We start from the raw sequence: 14,777 nt of genomic DNA on the forward strand, positions 1-14,777 counted from the left end.
ATTCGACGAGATCTTGAAATGGATAAAACAAATGAAGAATCAACAAATTTGAGAACTACTAAATCACAAAAAAAAAATACTTTTTTTCTAAATGAACTAAAACGGCAAGAGATGGGCGTCCAAGAGCATCACATGGTAGAAAACTTGTACATCAAAAACATGTCATCGTACACTTCTAATTCCAAAAAAAGTTACCACAGGATAGCTTTTACTTAAGAAAGGGCTTTTACATTAAAAGCATCTCATCTTGCAATTCTAGTGACAAAAATACCACAAGGATCGCTCAACTTAAAAACTCTGAATAATCTGAATCCCAGTGTAAAGTGCATTTTTCTTTACTAGCAACAGCAATAGAATGCAGGTAACCGTACGGTATCAATCAACCACCGAAAGCTCCCTCCCTTGCTTCCTCAAGGTAAAAATCTAAATCCATGGTTTGAGCAGTTTTCCAGTCAACATCACCTGATTCCCCAACCTTAAAAGCCTCCTCCCTAAGTTTGCTCCGGTGGCTCATTTCCATACAGAGATCCGTTGCCTTGGCCTGGTGACATTGGTGACATATCACCTGACAGAGGTAAACCAGGTTCAAATCCTACTACAGGCGCAGGCCCTTGATGTCCAGCCACTGGTTCAGGTTCGACAATACATGGACCTCCGGTTGCAGCTGCAGTTGGAGGTTCAGAACCAGATGTTGCAAAGGGGGCAGTAGCAGCTGCAGGAACTGGGGAGGGTCTGCAGTCCCATCCACTACGCCTCTTAACCCTATCATAACTTCTGCTCTGACTCTGGCTCCTGCTTCTGCTCCGACTTCTTGGTGACCAACTCTTACTCCGGCTCCGGCTGCGGCTCCTGCTACTGCTCCTACTCCTACTTGCACTTCTGCTTCTATCGTAACCCCATGTGCGAACCATCTCCGGGCTACGGCTATAACTTCTTTCCCTACCCCTCTCTCCAAACCCCCTACGACCGTCAGACCGGTTTCGCCCATCCGAGTTAACATATCGGTCGTTAGGACCACGGTCGTGCCGGCCACGACCTCCAGGCCCACCAGGTCCACCAAACCCACGACCTCTAGGTCCACGCCCACCATAGAAATCTTGCCTACCACCACGCCCACTGAAGCCACCAGGAGGACCATCCCTCATGCCACGACCACCTACAGCACTCCACCTGCCACCGCCGCCGCCACCGCCTGAATCCCAACGGTTTATTCCATCACGAGGCCTAGAGAGAAGGGGCCCACCACGACCAGCCATTTCACGGATCTCAGGTGGGACACGCTGGTTTGCACCTTCGAGGACTTTTACAAGATCAGTTGCATACTTCCAGTCCTGATCGGTGAAGAATGTGTATGAAACTCCTGTAGCCCCAGCCCTCCCAGTTCTTCCAATCCTGTGGACATAATCCTCAATCCCTGTAGGAAAATCATAATTGATAACCACCCTGTAACACAATGATGGCAAGATATGAGAGAGGATGTTGGCCACAGATGTCATCCAAAAATATAATGTTACAAATCCCTCATGATTTAGATAATACACGCCAATTCATATATAAGAGATGGATCGAAAGCACAACAAGCAATTCAAGAGAAATCTTAGATGTAACCATGTTATAAGTTATCAAATTAAGAAATTTTGAACTCAACTCCAATAGAAAATTCAGTGCGTGATGGAAAATATTCATGGAATGTGTCAAGCGTCTTGACAATAAATAGAACTGAACTACTTTCTTTTAAGCAGGCCAGTTAGGTACCTCAATCGTTTGGTCCAGTTGTCCTTTCATATTTCCATTTTCCACACTTCAATAGTAGGATACACCAACAAGAATATCTTGATCACACAAGGAAGCCATTCCAACACTACTGTTCACTAAGTTTCATCATATAGAAGCAGAGTATAACAATGCAATACATTCATTATAGAGAAACAGCGATTAAATTTATTCACTATTATCCTAATGATAGCCAGAACCTAATAGTAGCAGTGAAGGAAACAAGAACAATTCCCACATCTAAACTTCTTCTTCTACTATTTGCCTACATATGTAAAAGATATTGATCCATCAAAGGGAACTGGGTTTGACAATTACTTGTCACCGAACCAGACACAAGCAATTGATAAAAGCAACAAAAGCCTGTAACTTAAAATAATTAAAAATTCTCACAAATAATTAAAACTTCTCTCTAAACGTTTCCAGTAACTCAAACTAATGCATCTAAGAATCTTCACCTTGAAAATTTAAAATTAAAAAAATGGAAACTGTTATCGACTAGACAAGAGCCTTACCTGATGTCCTTGATGTCAAGTCCCCTGGCAGCAACATCAGTAGCAACTAAAACTGGTGCCCTGCCAGTGCGAAACTGGTATAGAACATGATCTCTCTCACCCTGAGACTTGTCACCGTGAATGGAAGCAGCACCAAAAGTTCGTCCTATGCTGCGGGCCAGCTGGTCACACTGCCTTTTTGTGGAGCAGAAAATGATGACCTTGGATCCACGTTCTTGAGTTCTAAGAATCTGCTCTAGGCGTCTTTGTTTATCCATCTGGGTGACCACCTCCACATGCTGAATGTTCAAAACTAAAAGTGAACTTCAATACTAATAAAACAAGAGACGAGGAAAAGGTAACATGAACAAACATGACAAGTAAAAGAAATTCTCATCAGCGCAGATAGGCTAAAAGCAAGATATCCACAAACAATTAAGAAAAATTATATTTGTAGGAAAATCAACAAGTAATCCGGTCTGACAATTATATTCAAAGCAGAACACATTTGAACACATCTGATACAATGGAAAAACGTAAGTGAAATATATAAAAGTGGAAAAGTAATCCTGTCTCTTGACAATTACTCAAGTATATTTCTACAATTCTCTACTGGAATAAGACAATTTAAATAAGCAGCAGATGAAACAAATAAAACATGTAGTTCATACAATTACCTGTGTGATGGACTTGTTCGCAACAAGCTCGTCAACACTGCCAATGTTAACCTGAACAGGATTCCTCAGTAGATCACTGGCTATTTTTCTCACTTCCTTTGGCCAAGTTGCTGTATACATGAGAGTTTGCCTTTGCGGAGGGATCTCATTCACAATCTTCCGAATCTGGGGCTCAAAACCCATATCAAGCATGCGATCTGCTTCATCAAGGACCAGCAAAGAAACTTGACAAAAGCTAATCTTCTTCATCTCAAGAAAATCATTGAGGCGACCAGGTGTTGCGATTACAATATCTGCTCCTCGTTCAATTTCTTTAAGTTGAGGCCCTTTTGGAGCTCCTCCATACAGACACTAAAAAAATATAATGACAGCAAAAATCAATAACCAAAGGCATCATATATTAAAAATGAAAAGATGCAAGAACTTATTCATTATTTAGTAACATCAAAGAATTTAACAATAGAATAACTGTCATACTGTAATAATAGCTCATGGTTCCTGACCCTCCTACTCTATTTCAGAGAGAAAACTCATACTCAGAAGCTAGATCTATCAAACAAGTTGATTTATGAGAACTTTAGGCCAGGTAACTATACAAGTATAAGGTAACATGAAATAGTTGCATGAACAAAAGGCTACTGCTAGAACATGCAATATGGTTCATGTAGTCTAGCAAACTTCTAAGCAATCATCACAATACTTTCTGCTCATCTTGCAGTTTAGCCTTGCATTTAATAATGGACCTTACCAACAATCAACCACAAAATGTTAACATCATCGAGATACCCTTAGAGGCCATTTGACCCGAAAATGGAGATAATAATGCAACAAAGCAGGACTTACAGTGCAAGATATCCTCGAAGAACGGCCAAATTTAAAAGCCTCATCTTGTATTTGTGAAGCAAGCTCACGAGTTGGAGCCAAAACCAACACGGTTGGACCAAATTGAGGATTATTTCGACATCGTCTCAGATGAATAAATGCAGGAATAAGATATCCTAGGGTCTTCCCTGAACCAGTTTTGGCAATGGCAACTATGTCCCTTTTCAGTAGAGCAACTGGCCATGTTTGTGCTTGTATAGGTGTTGGAGATGAAAATCCAGCCAGATGCATCTGAAAAGCAATCAAGACAAAAAATATGTCAACCAAGCACTAGAATGTAATAATAACAATAAGAAAATAACTCAATCATATTATACAAATCAATGATACATACATGCCATCTACTTACCAGCATTTACTGGTTTAACATCATTATACTCATGTTCGGCGTGCCGACCAAGTAACACTAACGTATTAAACATTTTTTATATTTTTCATTGAAAGATATGGATCTATTTCTAACAACTACACAAGTCGTATGTTTTTGTCAATATGAAAAAATACTACTCATACAGTAAACCCAAACCCCCCCACCCCCTTCCCCCCTCCCCCCTCACAAAAAAAAAGGTCATTCCATAGAACATGATGTTCCTTATTTCTATTAAATGAGTATTGTTAATGCATTCCTTTCTATAGTGCACCATATACATTTTTCCAAAACCCAGTTCATAAAAGATATGAATGTAATTCTTGCAGTCTTTCCTTGCTCTTATATGGCTTTGATTGTAGGATCTCCCATGAGATCTACTGGATTGTAGTATTGAGGGAAGCAGAGTTCCCTTCTTGGTTTTCTAACCAAAAGATCTAAACTTCTTGTTGGTAATCATTTTTGACCGAGTAAGATCATAGTCAGGTGTCCATAATCAACCTCCTATGATCACTAACGAGGCCCAATTGTTGAGTCTAACTCCAAGACACTAGTATCCAAAGTTTTTAGTCCAACTTTTAACTTCTTGTTGGTTTTAGTGGGCAAAAATGGAAGGCTTCAAAGATGCAAATCACACATTTCCACACTATGAACACTCTGCACCAAGGTTTAAAATCTCAGTCTGATACTGATACAGTTCTGGCATGGCCCCAACATACCAAAACTCAGCAAGTCAGGAGTGCTTGAACCAAGAGAAAGAGTAAGAGAAAAGAGGAGGGAAAGGTAAAAGGCAGATGAGGAAGAGAACTGGAGAAGGAGGAGGGGAGGAGAAGGAAAAGGTGAGGAGTAAGTGGAGATGGAAGGAGGAGGCAATGAAAGAGGTGAAAGGAGGAACAGGAGAGGTGAAGAACACGGAGAAAGAGAGAGGCGGAGGAGGAGAAGAAGGTAAGGAGGCAGAGGAAGAAGTGATGGCAGTGGCAACGACAGAGAAGGACAACGACGACTCTGTGGAGTGATGAATGATGATGATGATGCAGTGGGGCAACATCAACAATGTGGTGGGGAGTAGGGTAGAGAGAAATATGTGAAATAGACTGAGAAAAAAAAGGGGGCGAGAAAAGAAGCATCGAAGGAGAGCAAAAATAAAAGCAGAAAACAAAAGAAAAAGAGTTAACAAAAGCTGTCAAAAAATTAATAAGGGTACCAAGTGGTATGCCCGATATGGGAATCATACCATGTGGCAAGCCTAGTTTTAAACCAAACAGAGCAAAATCACCGTGTCCACATGCCTGAACCAGGTCAAACCGACAAATACCAATCGACACAGCCCAGTCAAACTGGTTTTTCAATAATTACTATGCACAACTACAACCAATGAAGAAGGGTCAGTCTTGTTTCTATCATATATTAACATGTCCATTAGATAAGAAGTTTGTCCATTAATGGGGGGTGTAAAAGAATTTTATACACACTGCAAGCATTTGTCCCATTTATTTAGTTTTCAAGACCAGTATTATGATCACAATCATACAATCTGATTATATCAGCAAGTCCCTATATGATTGGTCGATTTCTCTGTCTAAACACCAACTCTGGCTGGCTTCTGATGGCCAATGGACAATATCTGATGAGAAGAAAGGAGGACAAGAATAAGAAAGGAGGAAACATAATAACATTGTTGGTGAACTCAAGATTTGGGCCATAGGGTAACACAACCTTGCAGTCCAAACCACCTTAGACAAGCTAGACCCAAAGAAATAACCAAAACCAAACCCAAGTAAGGTTACTTAACTTTTGTATTCGGACTTAGATAAATAAATAAGAATTGAGTATCTGTTAAGAATTCTAAATAGCACATTTTTTTACTCTCTTTAGATGAATCTCTGGCTCACCCATGATCATTGTCCTCAGTTTATAAAAAAAAAAGTACAGATTTCACCCATACTGCAAGTTGTGTCACAAAATGAAGGCAACCTTTCTTTTTCAAATCTGGGTTTACAGTGTCATCAATCTGAATCTCACAGTATAATGACTCTGACAATACACATTAAAAACATACCAGATAGTATGTTCCTTTTTCCACAGTTGCTTGTTTGCTAATTCAAGATATAAATGATGAAAAAAGACCACTTCAAAATTGACCCTTCATCATCACCAATGTAACTTTTAGCTCTAACAAGATGTTAAACATATGAAACATGTACTAAAAGCAGTAGCAAGCATAGATTACAAACTCATAATTGACATAATCTATTACCAACATTACATTGACTCCTATGTTAAAGCTTACCACAAACAAGTTCCTAATGGACATGTCAATCTTATAATTGGCATACATATAATATATGTATAATCCTTAAAAGCTAATGTTTCCCTATGTGTTAGGATCTTATGAGCCTATGATCTGAGATTCTGAACCTTCATCCTAACTAAGAATGCGAGTTTGGCAATATTACATAAGAAAAGGAGATGGTGGAGGAGGATACAAGGTGGAGGAGAAGGGAGATATTGACTCACCACCAGAGCCAAAAATCACCAACAGAAGCCTTTGATGCCTCCACCTTCTGCTTCTACCACTGATGAGAACGAAGTATTGGTGACCCTCCCAAAACCTAAATCTCATGCACCCTAATCTAGAAAAAGGTGCCAAAGATTCATTCCAATAACTCAACCGTTTTGACAAGGTTCTCTAAAAATACAAGGGCCCCATGTGTCATACATGTTTTTAAAAAAACCAACAAAAGAATGAGCAAGTTCTGGGGACGAAACTGTGCAATATGAAACAATAACCACAGAAAAATTATAAATATTAAAAAACTATTTTTATTTTTTAAAATTTGTTCCAAACTCTTAACAGTGTAATTTGAACATTTTAATAAGTTCTAAAATGTCATAACAAAACAATATTTCCTATGTCTCTTTTTTTATTTTCATTTTCTATAATTATTTGAATTTTTATATTTGCAATGTGATTTTTAATTTTTGGTTTCCAATTATTTTCTAGACAATTATGATCCTATCAATTAATCAGTTGATCCACCTGATCCCAACCATATCATTACTAACTGATCCTGCTACAAGTGAAAAAAAATAAAGTGATTGAAAGGTAAAATGACACAATGCAACGAGCCAAAAACAAAAAACGCTCTTCATCCAAAAAGCAAAAAACCAGACACAAGGTTTCCTTTCTCATGATATCATCCATACAGAGTAGTATATACTAGTATGAGAGCAGAACATTTAAAAACTGACAGCCCAGTCTTAGGTAAAATTATCAAATTCCAAGGTCCAATACGAAATTTATAAAAAAAGTATAAACAGATCATGACCATTATGTGTCACATAGGTTCAAGGCCTAAAACCAGTTTGCCAGCACAAGTGATCTAGCCCAGATTGCATAATCTAATCACTTGAAGCGACCATGAAAGGAAAGAAAAGTCACAAACAAGAGGAGTACACTCTTCTGTTCTTTCTATCTGTTTTCATTTTGGTCATTTTGAATTGTCGTGGTGCTTGAATACTCTTTCCTGTCTTCTTCTTCAACCAGTAAACAAAATTTCAACCATCCAATCCAATTAGCAACCAAAAAGGTCCAATATTTGAAAAGGGAAGTTCTTGGCTTGGCAATAACAGCAAAACCAAGAAGGAAAATAGAACTGCATGTTTTTTGGCCAAAAAAAGAGACAACATAGGACTGGCACCCCAACAAGTGAGCAGTAGCAATGTAGTCAAGTATTCAGTAAGAAGCAGGGTTAACAATGATTACAGATGGATTAAATAGTAAAGCATATATATCTGTATCCACTTCTAACCAAGAAAAATGAATTTGGATATAGATATCAAATGGACACTATATTTTTTTAACCAAATTTGTTTAACAAAGTTGGAGATGCAAACAGGGTATATGACAGATGAATTCAAATGAAATTTTAGGCAGATGCAGATGTGAATACTATATGAATCTTGTTTAACAAGAAACAAATAATCAATAACTTTTTTTTCTTAGGTTAATACGAATATATTCAACACTTTCAGGTACACTTAGATATTCAGATCATGGTTTATATGCTGGTCCAATATGAACCAATGGATCGGGATGGTACCACCTCACCAACTATACCACCCAGTATCATTGAATAAAATAATAAAATTCTATATCATATCAAGCTATACACTGTGACACTGATACTTGGCCCAAACAACAAATAATGATTGTACATGTTGGTCCAACCAGTATATCATTAAAACTTAACTCATTTCTGTATCCATATCCAGAGGACATCAGACAGCCAGATTCACATATCTATATATACATATGACAACACACAATCATATCCAGCACAAATCTGATACAGAAATAGATTTGGATAGATGAAACTGACAAGCTTTCACGCCTCATAGGAAGACATGTCCACCTATACTGCTCTAAGAAGCAAATTAAACAGCAGTCATAACAGTAAGAATCAGCAGGTAACCCCTTCTTTAAAGTGATAAGAATCAACTAGTAGGAACAAAGTGAGCTTCCCATTTATTCTCAAGGAAAAGGTTAAAGAACAGGAAACAACAAATATTTGGAGCAACTTAAATAGATAGAGCCATTGAAACAAAAAGTTATATTACCTCCCGAAGAATCTCTGGAGGAAAGCCAGTGGCTTCAAATGTCATAAATGGTGGAGGAACATCGTTGCCCTAAGAAAATAGCAAACACCGTTTACTGATGCCATGCAATAATAAGGTATCAAGCTAAGAGGGAAAAATCATTCAGTACAGATAATAAATGATAGTAAGCTGGCACTAAGTTAAATCCCAACTAGTCTACCTGATCCAAATTTCCAAAACCTGAAATAATCATATAAAAGAGAAGTCGTTGCTCTTTCATTACTTTTGCCTTGCATAAAGAATATTCCACAAGCTTATATCAATGCAAATGATATTTTAATGCATGAGGTTGACAACTGTTATATTTACCCAATTTGAATATTCCTCTGTACCATGGAACAGTCTTTAAAACATGTATATTGTATGTTTATAGGCCATGTCATATCCATAGGTTCTCACAACAACTCAAAAGCATCAGCTCAATACAATTCAAAAGCATCAACTACCTTACATTCAATTGTTATAAAATGTAGTATGACATCATTTCTTACCATTGCAGTAACTTCATGGTGCTGCCGATATGCATCAGCTGCAGAAACATCTGAAAAATCTGATGAGCCAAACCCTACTTGTGATGGTCCCAAGATACCTGAATTAGGAAAGGCAGAACGACCATACATATTTGGCAGTGCATGTTGTGGACCCATACTCATTCCACCTGAAAGACTAGGTAGGTCAAACTGGGGTCGGATACCTCCATCCTGGTACAGGATAACACTTATGAGTCACCAGGATCAACAATCTGATTAGCTTAGCAAACTTATCTTTCATAATAAGGAAAAAAATAAATACATCTAACAGTATCACAGCATGAGATTGTTATGTCACATATATCAGATCCCTACCAGCTCTCACATCAAGCACAAGATCCTATTTATGTAAATTTGTAGCCAGATTATTGTCACCCTTCAGACCTGTTCCTGTACAATGTTTTTGAAGATAAATTCTATGATCATATTTTGCATATTGTGCATCAAATTTATAACTCTCAGCCAGAAAACTTCGTCCTCCACATCCTTCCACACGATTTCATCCAAATATAATTTTTTACTACTTTGCATGCCTTTGATGACAGTTAAAGAGCCATCAGCTACTCCAGTCAAGTCCCATGAAAGCTTTTACAACATATCAAATATGCTCTGGCAACAGCCCAATTTAGTAAGTTATATGACCCTAACCCAATGATCAGCTGATCCCAAACAATCCAAGCCAATCTCGGGGAATCCTAATTCAAATTTAGCCCAACCCAAGCTCATTTTATTGGTCCCCGATAAGGGATTCTCCAGCCAAGGATAGCAATATGCCAAATCCCTCATCATAATCAGGCACTGAACAAGAATCTTTTTCTTTGAGGTAGCCAAGTTGTCAAAGTGTACAATTAATTCAGTATTAAAAAAGTTTGTGCAAACTATATATTAGATAATAGAGTAGAAATCATTGAACAATTCTGATACAACAGTGAGCTAGAAAACCCACTTTGGACTTTGGAAAACAAAGAACCTGGGACAAGTAAATAAAATAGTTTCTTAACTATTTGATTCTTCCTATCCCTTTGTAGCAATTAATCTCAGTGGAGGATAGTTTAAATAATTTCAGTAGAACTTCGTCAGGAAACAACAAATGAGGGAAGTGAACATTTCAAGCAAGTATTCATCTGGAGTTTAACAAATCAGGACCAATCATGTAAATTAGATCTTGAATACTGGAAATCTCAGGAAGGTGAGAAAATCTACCCATAACGGAAACCAACTAATTTATAGATAACCTCTTTCTCAAATGGATGGTTAAACATGCTGTCAGTCAATCACTGAATGTTCAGTGACATGATACCATATGTAGTCCAATATTAAGGGTTAAAAATTATAAAATGTCACGATGATATAGATGTAATGAAATTAATAGAAAAAAAATGTAATGACTCAGAAGCCTTACACATAATTCATGGCAGAATCAACTCATAGATGACAAAATAAATTAATTGACATTGATATTATTATAATGCAAAAGCAGAAACAGAATCCAGGAGTTCCACCTAATTAGTAATGTGTATACAAGCACATTCAAATGATACACTTGGATGCATGTGAAGCATGGTCTGGAAAAAAATAACCTAAAGAGTGCAAGAAGGGACATTTGGTATTCTTCAAAATATATTCCAGAAGGATATAAAACAAACTCACAGAATTACCACAACAACATATAACCAATTTTAAAGTATTTAAAAACTAATGGGGAAAAGCAAATAAAAGGCTTCACAAAAATAACCGATATTCTCAAGAATAACAAGAAACTAATAAAAGACACGTGAGAATTGTCCTATTTTCATCTTTGTTTCAGAAAGAGAGGCCAGACGATTCATTGATTAAATGAAATAATGCTGAATCCTTTTATGCAATCATTTTTCTTTTGTGCATTTAGCAACTAAATGATGTATCCTAATGTGTATTACTCTAGTTATCAGAAAAAAAATATATTGTATTACTCTGTTCAGATATGAAATAAAAGAAAATGTATGAAAAAAAAAAGTAAAGCATACAGGCTGTCTTTGTGGAAGGGGAATAGCAGCGAGCTTTGGTTGATGAGGATACATCATCGGTCTTTCCATTCTGCTAGAAGGATAAAATTCATGTTCATCCTCATCATACGCAACTTTTCCTCCAATGGGAGGATGAACCACTGGATGCCCCATTGGACTGGGGACAGCAGAGCCTGCTTGCTGTTGTTTACCGTAGCTTGTATCTATTCCCACCTGACTTGATGAAACATTTTGCACAGATCCACCAAGTTGATTAGGTGACTGAGGTGGTCGGCCACCCACTGATGGAATGCTGACCTGAGGAACTAAACCTGGCAGGTGATGACTAGAAGATGCAATGCCAGATGAAGAAAGGGAACCCTGTTTCCCCTCTTGATGCAGTGCATCCTCCACCCAGGGGAATCTGGGTTGCTGTCCTTGTGGCTGTTGCACTAGTTGGCTTCCAGCCTGAAGGCCCTGTGACTGGCGACCTTGCTGTTGTCCAACTTGTAGACCATGGTGGGTTTGCTGAGACAAAATTGGAAGCCCCTGTGATAGTGGGATCTGCAGCCCATGTGTTTGCTGACCTTGCTGATTCAAGGTCAGAGACTCCTTCGGATGTTGCTGATTCGGGATTTGCAAACTTTGTGGTTGTTGCCCCGGCTGATATGTCATTTGTGGTCCTTGAGGTTCTTGTCCCTGCTGATGAGAAAATTGAAATCCCTGTTGTTGTTGAACCTGGGAAGGCGGCAGTAATGACCCTTGAAGATAAGAAACATGCTGGTATGGAGAATGCTGAGACTGAATTTGCATGTACTGTCGAGATGTTTGCTGCTGTGTCATCTGCTGATTTGTAGAATGGTGTGGCTGCTGAATTGGTATTTGCTGGGCATTTGGTAGCAGTGCTTGGGGACCAGGCTGCTGACCTGGAAGTTGTTGACTCGATTGTTGCTGCTGCTGTTGAAATAAGTGTTGGCTGGGCTGTTGCTGCTGCTGTGCTGGAAGGGCAGCTTGCTGAACAATCTGCTGGGTGCCTTGCTGCAAGGCAGTGCCATTGGGAGGGAGGTTACCAGCCATGGGAATTGGGGCCAACTTTGGCACAGAAGCCGAGGGGGGAGGACCAGGTGGCAGCGGAGGTACCGACGAAGCAGGTCTCTCATACTGTGTGATATTAGTTTCTGGATTCCAGTAGTACAGAAGGCCAGTATTACCATCTACTAAACCTTTCCACGGCTTTGGGAGTGTTGGGTCGTCAGGGGCATAATGTGGACCCAGTGAACCTGCAGCCGCCTCAGCTGTTGCCATGCCAAAAGCTTGACTAAATTCCAGCTTCGGAACTGTCAAACCCCAAATTGTTTTCTGACAATGAAAAACATCTCTTCAATGCTTGTATTCAACTCCTAAACACAAAAAAATCAATAAGCAACTTTTCATTGTGAAACTAAATAAATTAGACCAGCCCAAAAGCCAGAGTACCATGATTTTATATCTTCCCTGTAACGAGAAAAAAAAAATCATCTTGAAGTGGCTGCTCAAAAACAAACAAAAATAAGATGACTTGTTCTTCTGAGATCAACCGAAGACCAACATTCTCATATTTTGTACATGCATGAAAATAGATCCTAATTTCCAGCCATGTATGATCGAAGGGAAGAATTTTGTCCGACCGGACCACTTATAAAATCCTATCATCTCCCCTTTCAAGACTATATCAACTCCAAACTGCGGAAAAAAAATCAAGAAACGGAAATCAAACAAAGCAAAACGTTCAGAAACTGAACTCAATATTCCAGATAGCAGCATGGACGCACGCACATGATGAAACGAAAGCAAATATTACCAGAACACCGAATTTCCTAAACCATATCGGGTCATTCTAAAAGCATAGACAAACAAATGGGACTCTTAACGCGCTTTGCCTCCCATCACCGAAGTTTCGGTGATTCTTAAACCCAAGTAACAGCGTCATAACCAAGTAAAGAACTACACACTCAAAAGCCCTAAATTTCTCGCATGAAACCAAGCGGGAACCATCAAAACCCTAAAACCACAAAACAAAGAGACAAATAACGACATGGAAAAGCTCGAATGCGTAGACGGAGATGGTCACCTCGACAGACGCGCGTCGTGGACTCAGCCCCCGACCTCCCCTTCGTCCTCTGGGTTTCCTCTCCGAGAAGAGACGCGACGGAGTAAGAAATGAGAGGACACGGTACCGGAACAAAAGAAAACCCTAACGCGAGTCGACTTCTTTTGCCTCTTGCCCTCTCTCTTTTTCGTGTTATAGAAAATGGACCCACGTCCACGTTACGAGTTCGGACGCGCCGCCTCCAGGAGACGAAGGTCGTGACTCCTGATGCTAATTAATCGCTAGTCGGATCAATGCATCAATTGGTCAAGTGACGTGTCTAATTAATAATATTTTAATGTATACTTAATTTAAAAAGTATATATGATATTTTATCTCCTCTCGGTGTTAACTTTTACGAAGAATGATTTTCTACTTGGGGGTGCCTCTCCTATCGATTTAATAAAAAATATCCTTCACTTTCATCGATATATTTATTTATTTTATTTTATTTTAATATTTTTTTATTTTATTTTATTTATTTATATGTATATCTATATGTCTATATAAATATATGTATATATATACAAATATGTATATGTATATGTATATATATATGTATATATATATGTGTATATATGTATATATATATATATATGTGTGTGTATATATATATATATATATATATATATATATATATATATATATATATATATATATATATATAGACATATATATATAAGTATAAAAATCATAATTATGTTGAATATATTTTTAATATCAAAAATTAAAATCAAATAATAATATATCAAAAATATGATGCACATCTCATTTAAAGTGTCTTTATTTGATCTATACAAAGGCTATAGCAATTTCAATTTATAAGAACTAAACTCATCTTCTCCTCTTAGATCGTTATTTATAAGAACCCGACTCATATTTTCCTCTTAGACGACTATCAATAATGAATTAGAGACTAAAAACAATTAAAAATAAATCTATAAGTAGTCATTCGTCCGTGTGAGATATTGTTAGTGAGAGTATATGTTTTATAATAAGTAATTAGAGAGCTATTCCCATCCATATTGTCTCTTAAAAAATTGAATAGATTTCCTTTCTATCAATCGATAATCATAATCATAATCCAATCATATCTATAATATATTTTACCTAATTAGATAATGTCACATAGTATAACATTTTTCCATTTAGCCCGTTAAGTTTGAGTATCAATGCGAGTTATAACAGTTATATATCATCAATATCATTTTGTATGTATCACAATAATGTTAGCCCTTCTTAATATAGTCCAAAATGATTAATGTAATTCGTTTTATCAAGA

The 14,777-nt window shown here is 37.7% G+C and overlaps 1 protein-coding gene across 2 annotated transcripts; it reads right to left on the reverse strand.

Annotated features, from left to right (window-relative positions):
* Window positions 1-144: 144 nt before the first annotated feature.
* Window positions 145-13,634, reverse strand: LOC135639820 (DEAD-box ATP-dependent RNA helicase 46-like). Of its 2 annotated transcripts, none has more exons than XM_065153791.1 (8): window positions 13,478-13,634; window positions 11,389-12,767; window positions 9,344-9,553; window positions 8,814-8,882; window positions 3,788-4,057; window positions 2,945-3,295; window positions 2,289-2,566; window positions 145-1,443 (listed from the first exon to the last, which is right to left on the reverse strand). In XM_065153791.1, exons 2-8 carry the CDS (start codon window positions 12,670-12,672, stop codon window positions 492-494), a joined length of 3,414 nt encoding a protein of 1,137 aa, XP_065009863.1. In that variant the 5' UTR covers window positions 12,673-12,767; window positions 13,478-13,634; the 3' UTR covers window positions 145-491. The 2 variants fall into 2 exon arrangements, with proteins under 2 accessions (XP_065009863.1, XP_065009923.1); XM_065153851.1 differs by having other exon boundaries at window positions 11,389-12,726; window positions 13,478-13,631.
* Window positions 13,635-14,777: the final 1,143 nt, after the last annotated feature.

Source organism: Musa acuminata, chromosome BXJ1-1, assembly GCF_036884655.1.
Source record: "Musa acuminata AAA Group cultivar baxijiao chromosome BXJ1-1, Cavendish_Baxijiao_AAA, whole genome shotgun sequence".
NCBI classification, from domain to species: Eukaryota; Viridiplantae; Streptophyta; class Magnoliopsida; order Zingiberales; family Musaceae; genus Musa; species Musa acuminata.